The 12,599-nt window shown below is 37.7% G+C and overlaps 1 protein-coding gene across 1 annotated transcript in view; it reads right to left on the bottom strand.

Annotated features, from left to right (window-relative positions):
- LOC124585185 (protein KIAA0100) overlaps positions 1–12,599 on the bottom strand; it is a 323,014-nt gene that overhangs the window by 288,845 nt on the left and 21,570 nt on the right. Inside the window, exon 3 of the mRNA XM_047131392.1 lies at positions 2,259–2,474. Within this exon, the coding sequence (XP_046987348.1) occupies positions 2,259–2,474 (216 nt within the window). The remainder of the gene's footprint in view (positions 1–2,258; positions 2,475–12,599) is intronic.

Here is a 12,599-nt window from a genome sequence, read left to right as displayed (position 1 = left end):
GTAGGATGTCTGTGGCTTACCATTTTTCCACCTGATTTCCCTCAATCACTACCAGACTTGAACTAAAGTAACACCAAATGGCTCCTCACACCATGACGTCATGAGTTAACACTGTTATTCCTCTCCAAAATGTTGAAAGAATTAGACATATTCTTCAGGCCGCCACGACATTTACTGATGACAGTCATCCAGAGTTGTGTAGAACCACAATTCATTGCTGAACACAATGCGACGCCATTCATCAGCACTCCATACTTACGTGTCACAGCACCATTCAAACACAGTCATTTATGTTGTAGCACTAATGGATACCCAGATATGGAATAGTAATTCCATATTCCTCCTACTGCTAGACTCTGACCAATGGAGCACGATGACATAGAAAGCTGCAGTGAGTTCTCAGATAATGGGCACAGATGTAACAGTATTACAATGTGCTTGGTGCACAATATAGCAATCATTCCTTGTGGTGGTCAATACGATTGGCCGGAACCTGGACACCAAGTATGTCTGTCCTGAGATTGCCAATCAGTCCAGTATCAGGTCACAGTCACATACAATGCCCTACAAATCTGGATATTGTTCAATTTCACCAGCCGTCCAAACAGAGACCCACAATGAGGCCCCTTGCAAGCTCTGTCATGTGCTTACTGTCTGACACAAGGCACAGCATCTCTGTATCTTTCACAGTGATCACTCAATATCTGATGCCGTTCACACCCGTTATTCTAGTTGGGTTCTTTGGGGAAGAAGATTAGACATCGAGGTCATCGGTCTCATCGGATTAGGGAAGGATGGGGAAGGATGTCGGCTGTGCCCTTTCAAAGGAACCATCCCGGCATTTGCCTGGAGCGATTTAGGGAAATCATGGAAAACCTAAATCAGGAGGGCCGGATGGGGGATTGAACTGTCGTCCTCCCGAATGCGAGTTCAGTGTCTAACCACTGCGCCACCTCGCTCGGTCGTTATTCTAGTAACAACACTAAACATAAACAATGCCAATGAATTTTGGTGGTCATTCTATCCATCTCTCACACACACACACACACACACACACACACACACACAGAGAGACAGAGAGAGAGAGAGAGAGAGAGAGAGAGACCAGACCTCACTGCATCATTTTTTGATCACAAAGATTAATCTGTGACAACTGTCATTTTGAATGTTTTCTTTCATGTGAAATACTGCTTTATATTCCTTGCTGCTTTTTTATATGATTTTATTTGTTTTGTGTTGTCATAGCAAGAAATTCTGTAGAGCTTCCTATACTCCCTACATCACTTTGCTATGCCTATTCCAGGCTGTTTATTTATTCTTACGTTTTTGAAAGAACATACAGTATTCAAATGTTAAAAATTTGATTGGTTCTGATCCAACTTGCCTGTTGTCCCTACTTTAACTATGATATGAACAATATTATGAAAAGGATAGATTGCAACTCAGCATAAAAATGACACACTGAGTTGCAGACAACCACAACAAAAAGCTGTTACACACAGAGCTTCTGGCCATGGGTTTCTTCAGAAAGGAAGAGAAAAAACACACAATAATATAAGGAGGCACACCACACTCATACATGACCACTCTCTCTGGCTGCTGGGGCCAGAATGCAATGGTGTCGCGTCAAGAGAAAACAGCAATCTGTAGTGGAGCGGGGAAAAGGGGAGGGGGATATTAAGATATCATCCCATTCTCAACCTAGAGTAACCTACTGTCCCCACATCCTAAAGCCAACAATAGTTTCCACCCTCTCTGTCCTATCACTTCCTCCTGATTCACATCCCCCCCCCCCCCCATTGTGCTCTGCTCTCTGTCAATGCCACTCGTCATTTCCCCTCTCTGCTTCTCTCCTTTTCTGCTCCCCATTCCTCCCACCCCCACCCTCCCCAACACCGTGCCAGGCAGCCTCGTCTGCCCAACATCAATTCCCTGCACACTCAGTCCACTTGTGTAGAAGTGTGCACATATTCCCCCCCCCCCCTCCCCCCTGAAGATGGCTTTGCGAAAAGCTCAGTTTGTAACAGTCTTTATTGTTGTGGCTGGCTACAACTCAGTGTTTTGCCTCTACATTGAGAAGTAATCTATCTTTATCATAATAATATTGATATTTCAACCTGGAATTTCCACTGTTTGACAATATTTCCTTATCAAGTTTTTTTATTTTATTTATTTTTATTATGAAAAGATATACATCATAATTACACATATGGAATGATGTACAATGAAATTATGGGAACAAAGTACACTGATTGTACCTGTGCAAATGTAATTATCACCGGAGGAATCTTCTTATTGCAGAAGTTGGGGCTTTCACTCTCCCCTTTAGAAAGGTGAGCTTTATTTACTTTATCACCTTTAACGTCACTGCCAAACACATCTTTATTTATGCGTACATCTTTTATTACTACAGAAATGAGTTTAGTAACTTCACTGCTGAAGAAACTGCTGCGGAAACCAACTTCATCGATGTGCTGGAAAAAGAAAAAGACAGATCAAAAATGCAGACAGGCAAGTGGCAATCTATTTGATATTCATGAATGTTACACAAGAGATTAACATTATCCACAGTAAACATATTTCTAGCTAAATCTGAATCACTAATATATGTACATATGCACAAAACCTTTCTCCAGGAAGAAAATGAAATTTTAATATACTATGTTCTACTGAAAGATTCACAGAAAAGGTATACTTTTCCTGTTGAAGACAAAATGAGCAGCTGTGAGGCTGTGCTACAGGGGCTCACACATGTTGAGTACCAGTAAGGATGCAAGGAAAGAAAAACCACATTAACATTTGCTATTTATTATGTAAGATAGGAAAAAAAGATAAAATATAAAACTTTAAGGGAGGAAAACTTTTTAAAGAAACAGCAACTCCATTTGCATTACTATGATAGCTGAATTTGAAAAACCAGCCACTACAGACAAACCTGCAATACTTATATGTGCTAAAAAGATTGACTTAGGTGAACTGAACACTTAGTGATGTTCAAATTGCTGTACATGGATGAGAAAGACATTAATGACCAAGTGTTTATTTGATTAACAAATGAGAAGGTAAAATAGCAAAGTGTTCAGTTGTGGACAGTGCTAAATCACATTGCAATGCCACCCTAATGAATGTGAAATTTGTCTTTTTGCTTTCAAACACTACTTCACACTGCCCAGCCCTTGAATTGGGAAACTATTCATAATCGTAAAGTTTTTTGTTGGCATAAAGTGCCACCATATATGCCTATGAACAGTACAATCTACCAGTGTATTGACCATGATCTGTGGATATCCTCTGCATTTAGACTACAACTGTTGCCATGTTTATATTAGTAAATGATGTTTTGAAATATGTTGACAAGAAAACACTGTTAATTGGTGTATTCTGTGATTTTGCATTGCTCACTATGACTGGCTAAAATCTTACCTACAGGTCAGGCAGCAAAAAAATTGTTTTAGATTTAAAAATGGGAATAGGAAACAGTGTCTGGGAACAGCATTTGTGGAGTGCTACAGGAATTTGTTCTTAGTCTCCTACAATTTCTAACATACTGTAATTATCTACCCTTTCTCTCCACCAGTGCTAGCAACTTTACAATGATTTCTGATGAAATAAGCATCGTGATTGACAACAAAATATCTGGCACCCAAAGACTGCCCTTTGCTTGCAGATATTCTGAAATGATTCGCAGTAAATTCACAAGTAATAAACACCAGCAATATTCTATTCGTCCTCAGCAGAAGAGCTGACATGAGATTTTTACTGCTCACAAAAGTCAGCAGAAAAGTGAATACATTGTTCAGAATTCTTAAGTGTGCCAACTTCCTCTCAATCTTGTGAAGGCTGTGCTTAGCAACACTTGCCATATTGGAGATATCACAGTCTCAAAACTTGCCTATTTTGTTTATTTACACTCAAGTGTTACAGAAACATGTTCTGGATATGGCCGTACCAAGGACCTAGCAAGATAGGCTCCTGCCAAGGGCACAGGCATGGACTGGGTGCAAAACCTGACCATGTGGCCAGATTTTTAAAAAAAATGTGGTCTATGAATTAAAGTAGAGAAATATACGAATTTTCCTATACCTCGTGTTCCTGTCATTTCTTCCAATGAGAAGCTCTTCCTCATCCTGCGACAGCAAATGCATGCTGTTGTCATGGCATCATTTCGATAAGGGAGTCTGATCAAGAAAATTACTATTACCAAACATATATGTATCTCTAATGGGGTTTCTATGGCAACAGTACATTTGGTTCACACAGCTGCCACTTACACAACTATCTCATGCTCAACAATTAAGCTCTTGTTGCAACTTTGCTACAATATTGTGGAATCTCATTTGTCGATGAGAAGGTGTTGAAGCAATACATTCCACATTCCACATAATGCTACTTGACTGAAGGCATCTGATTATTGCCGACTAAGGACTAAAGCAGGACTCTTTGAGCTAAAGTGTTTTTAAAGTATTTAACAGAATAATATGTGCATACAAAATAAATCTTGGATATACCAAAAATTTTTATGTGACTAATTTCCCGTGAAGAAACACCAGAAATGAAAGCTCTGTCTTATGCTCGAAGATGTGTATTCTGATGCCAAATATAGCAGAGCTATAGTAGCTAGTTAAAGTAATAGCTACTTTCAAGTTATATGTGAAAGAGCAGATAAAGTGCACTGACACAGCTTCCCATATGATTATTTCAAAGGTTTCTTCAAAATATTGGTTAAGATATGCTTATGTGACTGCAGTATCATGGGTGAAAGCCACATGATGCAACACAGCTTGTAAACTTGACCCCAGTGACATAATCAACGAGTTTATTCAGTCAAAATAAATAAATGCAAAATAAAATGACAATATAGCTAATACTAAAGCCGTGAAATCATTGTATCGGTCTGTTCATATATATGAACATGCTAACCTCCAAAACTTCTAGAGGAATTTTCATGGGGTTTTCGCAGGTAATTTGAGCGTAGCTTGGGGGAATGTACAGTCTATTTCTTGAATCATGGAAGAAAAAGGATATCGCATTTAAAGTTTTATCTAAAATCATCATACCTGTCTGTCTGAACACACTAATCTCCAAAATTACTAGATGAATTTTCATAGGGTTTTCACGTGTAACTTTAGCATAGCTTGGGACAATATACAGGTTTTATTCCATTAAAATTCAACTTGAACATGCTAATCTCCAAAACTACTAGATGAATTTTCATGGGGATTCTAAAGGTAACGTAAACATAGCTTGGGGCAGGATATAGGCTTTACATTACATTAATCCTTGTTCCGTAGATCATGAATACGATATTGTAATGATGTTGAGTGTGTCACTTTAACATAAGGTTTCTTTACACAAATTATTTTTTTTTTTTTTTTTTTTTTTTTTTTTTTTTTTTTTTTTTTTTTTTTTTTTTTTTTTTTTACAATTACTACTTCATATCTAAGAATTCATCTATTGAGTAGAAGGAGTTGTCATTCAGATATTCTTTTAATTTGCTTTTAAATGTTGGTTGGCTATCTGTCAGACTTTTAATTCTATTTGGCAAATGACCAAAGATTTATGTGGCAGCATACTTCACCTCTTTCTGTGCCAAAGTGGGATTTAATCCAGAATAGTGAATATCAGCCTTTCTTCTAGTGTTGTAGCTATGCACTTTGCTGTTATTTTTTAATTGGGATTGGTTATTAAAGACAAATTTCATAAGTGAATATATGTATTGTGAAGGTACTGTGAATATCCCGAGTTCCTTAAATAAATGTCTGCAAGGTGATCTTGGGTGGACTCCAGCTATTATTCTGATCACACGCTTTTGTACAATGAATACTTTCTCTCTTAATGACGAATTGCCCCAAAATATGATGCCATATGAAAATAGTGACTGAAAATAGGCATAGTAGGCTAATTTACTGATATGTTTATCACCAAAATTTGCAATAACCCTAACATCATAAGTAGCTAAACCCAACCGTTTCAGCAGATCATTGATGTGTTTCTTCTAATTCAATTTCTCATTGATGCACACACCCAGAAATTTTGAGTATTCTACCTTAGCAAGAGACTTCCATTCATAGTCTATATTTATCAATGGTGTTATGCCATTTACTGTACAGAATTGTATAAACTGGGTTTTTTCAAAATTTAGTGAGAGTTCATTTGCAGAGAACCATTTAATAATTTTTCTGAAAGACATTATTTGCAATTTCCTCAGCTGATTCTTGCTTCTTGAGTGTGATTACTATACTTGTATCATCAGCAAAAAGAACTAACTTTGCATCTTCATGAATATAGAGTGGCAAGTCGTTAATATATATTAAGAACAATAAGGGTCCCAAGACTGAACCCTGTGGGACACCATTCTTGATTACTCCCCAGTTAGAAGACTCTGCTGTTTTTTTTGTAGACTATCTGTACTGTTAATTTCAACCTTCTGCATTCTTCCAGTTAAGTATGAATTAAACCATTTGTGCACTGTCTCACTCATATATAGCATTTTCTGTCGAAAAGCACTTCTAAAAACCAAATTCACATTAGTTATTACTCCATTTTTACAAATATGTGATGCTACTCTTGAATACATTACTTTTTCAAAAATTTTGGATAAAGCTGTCAGAAGGGAGATTGGGCGGTAGTTGTTAGCACCAGATCTATCCCCTTTTTTATGCAATGGTTTAACAATAGCATATTTCAGTCTATCTGGAAAAATTCCCTGTTTCAGTGAGCTACTACATATGTGGCTGAGAATCCCACTTATTTGTTGGGAACAAGCTTTTAGTACTCTGTTGGAAATGCCATCAATTCCATGTGAGCTTTTATTTTTTGAGTGAATTGATTATTTTCCTAATTTCAGTAGGATTGATGGGTTGAATTTCAATTTTATCAAATTGCATAGGTACTGCCTCTGTCATATACTGCCTTGCATTTTCGAATGAATAGCTGGAACCTATTTTCTCTGCAGCACTTAAAAATGATTACAAGTGTTTTCTACTTCTGACTTCTTGTTAACAAACTTTTCATTGCGTTTGTTAGAAATAAAGTCTTCCTGTGCTCTTAGTTGCCCTGTTTCCCTTTTCACAATATTCCAAATTGTTTTAATTTTATTATCAGATGTGCTAATCTCAGACATAATGCACACACTTCCGAATTTTTTAATAACTTTTCTTAATATAGTGCAGTCGTTTTTATAATGTTTCATTGTTTCGGGATCATTACTCCTACTAGCTCTAAGATACATTTCCCTTTTCTGTTTACAAGATATTTTTATCCCTTTAGTAAGCCATGGCTTTTTACATGGTTTCTTAAAACTATATTCTATCTTCTTTGGGAAACTGTTTTCAAATATACTCACAAAGGTATCATGAAATAGGTTAAATTTTAAATTAGCATCATGTTCCCTGTACACCTCATCCCAGTCTAACTGTTGCAAGCATTCCCTAAAATTTTGAAGTGTTAAATCATTAATGGACACACTATTTTGGAGGACTGTTTTGCATTACTGTATGGAGCTATATCATATTCTGTAGCTAGCTGTGCATCGTGAGCAGACAGAACATTCTTAACAGGAAAAGTTTTTATTTGATTGAATTTATCTTGGTCTATGAAAACGTTATCTATCACTGTGCCACCCAAGAAGGAACATCAATAACTGATGTCAAATTTTAACATATATGGCAACTCCTCTCTCCATAGTGTCTCTACTTACATGCGCTGAAAGCTTATATCCACCTACATTTACCATTTCCATACCTTTGACTATATGATGTTCAGACAGGCATAGTACATCTATTCCACCCTCAGTTTCTAAATCTTCTATACAAACAAGAAGCTCATCTACTTTGTTTTTTAATCCCCTGATATCCTGATGCAATATATCACCATTATTTTTTACTGTGCTTTTATGTGAATCTTGTGACATATTAACATTATTTTTCACTGTACTGTTATGAGAATCTTGTGATATCTTCACATCACTAGTATCTGCCTGTCTGAACTTTTCATTAAGCATAATTTCATCAATGTAGGCTGATTGGATACTGATCTTAGCCTAAAAAAGTACTCCCTTGAGTTTCAGTGCCCCGCCCCCTTAAGATCTTGCTATCATCCCAGCCAGTTTACCCTTTCATTTCCTATTGAGATGCAGGCCATGTCTTGTGCAGTCCCACCTACCAACCACAATCAGCAGAAACCAAACCTATGCCTGACAAAGTAGCCGCCCACAGCTGCTGATCTAGCTCCATATTGACCCTCCTGACAGAACTGTTCAACTGGGGTCGGTCATACCGCATGAAAGCGGGAACCATGCCAACATTTGTATGGTTCGTTGCAGATGCTTTTTTGACCAGGTCACACTCAATATTGTAGCCTTTGTCCCTTTCAATACTGTTTCCTGCTGCCCCCACTACCACAACATGATCCTGCTTTGTAAAACCTTTGCAGAATGATCCTACATCTTCTATCACTTGGCTAAGACATCTGACCTGGTACCTTGTCACCTAATTTTTCCTGCAAAATCTGGACCATACCTCTTCCATGGCTACTACCCAACAACAGAGCTTTCCTCCTACTTTCTACTTTTTTTGCAACAGTTGGTTTCCTAGTTAAAGTATGTTGAGTGCTGACTACACTTACATCTACTTGAGCCTCTTCCTTAGCTGACTGAGATAGCAAGGCAAATCTATTGTTTGTGCCAATGATGAAACTGTCTGATACTGTTCTCTTTCTGTGGCCCCTGTTCCTTGCTACCACTTCCCACCTGTCTTCATCCTCCTCCCCCCTTAACCTCATCAGTTCCTCCCTAGCACTATCCAGTTCAGCCTGAAGGGCTCTAATCTTCCCTTACTGTTCCACTATTTTCCTATCCTTTGAACATAATCTGCAATACCATGGAAGAGACCCACTTACTTCCCCGATTCCTATGCCACTACATTCGCCCCAATGTAACCATCTGCCACAACAGCTGCACAGAACCCCAGAACTGACTTTCCTACAGCAGCTCAAACACTTCTCGCTCATGGTTGTTTACAATATTTTTTACAAAATTTATCTAGGCAATAACAGTAATATTCTATTAACTACAGATCACAAAAGCCACTAAAGTTATGTGGAACACTAATATATGTGTATACTATTAATATAGTAATGTAATGCAGTTAAACTAACGTTAAAAATCAAAACTTGTATACCCAAAAAATTAGGCCTAATATCGTGTATGTGCAATATGTACTTTATGCATTTTGAATGGAAATAAAAGATAGAACTTAAAACCTTTAGTTCCCCAAGTAGATACGGTACTACTATATATATGTGTAATGAAAACAACCTAAATTCTTCACTTAATACTTAAAGAAATGTCTTAAATTTGTATGTAATTTAATCAAAATCAGATCCTGGAAAGAATTGTTTTTTAAATTTTATATGTGTCTGCTCAACTTAGTAGTTTGGATGTTTACCTGAGTGACAGCATAGTACAGCAAAGAACCTATACATGACACCATTAGTTTTGTAGTCACCAAAGAGTCAACAGATAGTGCTTTTAGTTTTTTACTCCAGTGATAGTCATATTTTGGAAGTTTATCTCAGTGACAGAATTAAGTGCTTCTATCTTTTCTTTACTCGTTCACTAACAGTGAATTTACTTAGATGGGGTATATGGATTTACAGATTTCACTTTGTGTATTAAAAAGTTACCAAAATTGCTTTACTTCTTTTGATAGGTTTTATTTGTATTTCATTTCTTGACTAGGAAAAATTAATTTTTTGGAAACGTTATCGTATGTGTGTTCCACTTCCACTGGCTGAGGTACAGAACCCTAAAAAGTGATGGTATGTCCTATGGGTTCTAAATCTTTACATTTAGAATCATATATTACCACCAGGGGAAAGACAGATGCCACCTAAAGAAAAATTAAAGAGAGCTTGGGAGAAAAGAGAACTAAGAGCTGAGACAGAAAACCAGTCCTATGCAAAGAAGGGAAAGCTGAAAGGTGGAAGAAGTATACAGACACACTATACAAGGGAGATATACTTGAGAACAATATTATTGAAATAGAAGAGGACGTAGATGAAGAGGAGGTGGGAGATATGATACTGTATGAAGAATCTGACAGAGCACTGAAAGACCTAAGTCAAAACAAGACCCCGGGAGTAGGCAACATTCCATTCGAACTACTGATAGTCTTTGGAGGGCCAGCCATGACAAAACTCTTCCATCTGGTGATGAAGTTGTATGAGGCAAGCAAACTATCCTTAGACTTATGGAAGAATATAATAATTCCAATTCCAAAGAAAGCAGGTGTTACAGCAGTGAAAATTACCAAACTATCAGTTTAACAAGTCACCATTGCAAAATGCCAACAAGAATTCTTTACAGAAGAATGGAAAAACTGGTAAAAGCCAACCTTGGAGAAGATCATTTTGGATTCTGGAGAAATGTAGGAACATGTGAGGCAATACTGAACCTACAATTTCTCAAAGAAGACCGTTTAAAAATAAGGCAAACTTATGTATACAGGATTTGTAGACTTACAGAAAGCTTTTGACTTTGTTGGCTGGAATACTCTCTTTCAAATTCCAAAGACAGCAGAGGTAAAACACAGGAAGCGAAAGACTATTTACAATTTGTACAGAAAGCAGATGGCAGAGTTGAGGGGCATGAAAGGGAAGCAATGGTGGAGAAAGGAGTAAGACAGGGTCATAGCCTATCTTCAATGTCATTCAGTCTGTATACTGAGCAACCAGTAAAGGAAACAACAGAAAAATTTGGAGCTAGAATTAACAAAATAAAAACTTTGAGGTTTGCCAAACACATTGTAATTCTGTCAGAGAGAGCAAAGGACTTAGAAGAGGAGTTTAATGGAATGGACAGTTCTTGAAAGTGGGATATGAGATGAACATCAACAAAAGCAAATGAGGATAATGGAATGCTGTTGAATAAAATCAGGCGATGCTGAAGGAATTAGTTTATGAAATGAGGCACTTAAAGTAGCAGATAAGTTTTGCTATTTGGGCAGCAAAATAACTGATGAATATCGAAGTACAAAGGATATATAATGTAAACTGGCAATGGAAAGAAAAGTGTTTCTGAAGAAGAGAAATTTGTTAACATCGAGTATAGACTGAAGTATCAGGGAGTCTTTTCTCAAAGTATTTGTATGGAGTGTAGCCATGTATGTGAAACTTGGATGCTAAACGGCTTATATAAGAAGAGAACAGAAGCTTTTGAAATGAGGTGCTCCACAAGAATGCTGAAGATTAGCTTGATAGATAATGTAACTAATGAGAGGGTACTGAATGGAATCAGGGAGAAAACAAATTTGTGGCATGACCTGATTAGAAGAAGGGATTGGTTGGAAGAATACATTCTGAGATATCAAGGGATCACCAATTTAGTAGAGAGGTGTGGGGAGATTTAAAATCGTAGAGGGAGACCAAGAGATGAATACAGTAAACAGGTTCAATAGGATGTAGGTTACAGTATTTACTCAGAGACGAAGCTTGCACAGGATAGAGAAGCATGGACAGATGCATCAAACCAATCTTCAAACTGAAGACGACAACGACGATGATCACCGCCGCCGCCGAAGCCACCGCCACCACCACCACCACCACCACCACCACCACCAACAACTGCTATAGGTAGGCCATGCACCTATCCAGCCTCCAACCCAAACTACATCCCAGTTACGCTGGGATGTAATTTGGGTACTTTTCTGCCTGCTTCCTTGCAGAAGATATTTGTGAGTTGCTGTAGCACACTCAACCACCCGATGATGACCAAAGTGTCAGCAGAGGTTGCTGGCAGCACAAACCTCTTTCTTGTGCCAGCCATATGAATGAAGCAAGACTGAATGTATCCTGGCACTGAGTGATGTACTTAGGGCGGCATATGGACTCTGGGCAGCGAGTTCCAGCCAAGCACCGAGTGAGTTTACTTGTTATGGTACAATTACCGTCCAAAGCCAGCCACCTCACCCTGGATCCTGCAGTGCAGCCTCTCTACAGAACCAGCAGTCCTGTCAGGAAGACTGTTTCTTGACGTCATACTCTTTCTGTGACTGCCTGTCATTTGGCCTCGCTGGACATAGAACATTCTTCCTTGAAACTTAGTCTCTAACTGTTCCTTAGCGGACTGTGTTGTCAGATTTAGAATTTCTATCAGACTGTCACTATCCTGAATGTGTTCTGAACTTGGAACAGCCTTAGTTATTTTTCTATGTTGCTCAAAAACATTACTCCAACAGTGTTTATCTGAACTTTGTTAAGAACTTATGATCAGAGTTATTTTCCCACTTTAGTATAGTGTTTTTCTCTGTTGTTTTACAGCAGTTCATCATGTATCGATTATCTGTTTTTTTCTCAACCAAAAATTTACCTTGGTTGTTTCTCAGATAACTTTTCCCTTGAAAATTAAAATTTCACTTGCCTACAGAGCTTCAGGACTGATCATTGTAATGGCTAACCATTGTATGTGTGGACACACATTTTTTGCTATAGATGTCATGCGTTTTCCTGTAGGCTTTCTTGAGTTTTTGTAATCAAGTCTATTAGCTTCATTCTCTAGCCCCATTTCTTCTATAACCTCATTGAGATTCTTTAAGTGTTAG

This window comes from Schistocerca americana, chromosome 1 (genome assembly GCF_021461395.2).
Source record: "Schistocerca americana isolate TAMUIC-IGC-003095 chromosome 1, iqSchAmer2.1, whole genome shotgun sequence".
NCBI lineage: Eukaryota > Metazoa > Arthropoda > Insecta > Orthoptera > Acrididae > Schistocerca > Schistocerca americana.
The sequence above is the reverse complement of the archived record's forward strand: the minus strand, read 5'-3'. Positions and strand labels throughout refer to the sequence as shown.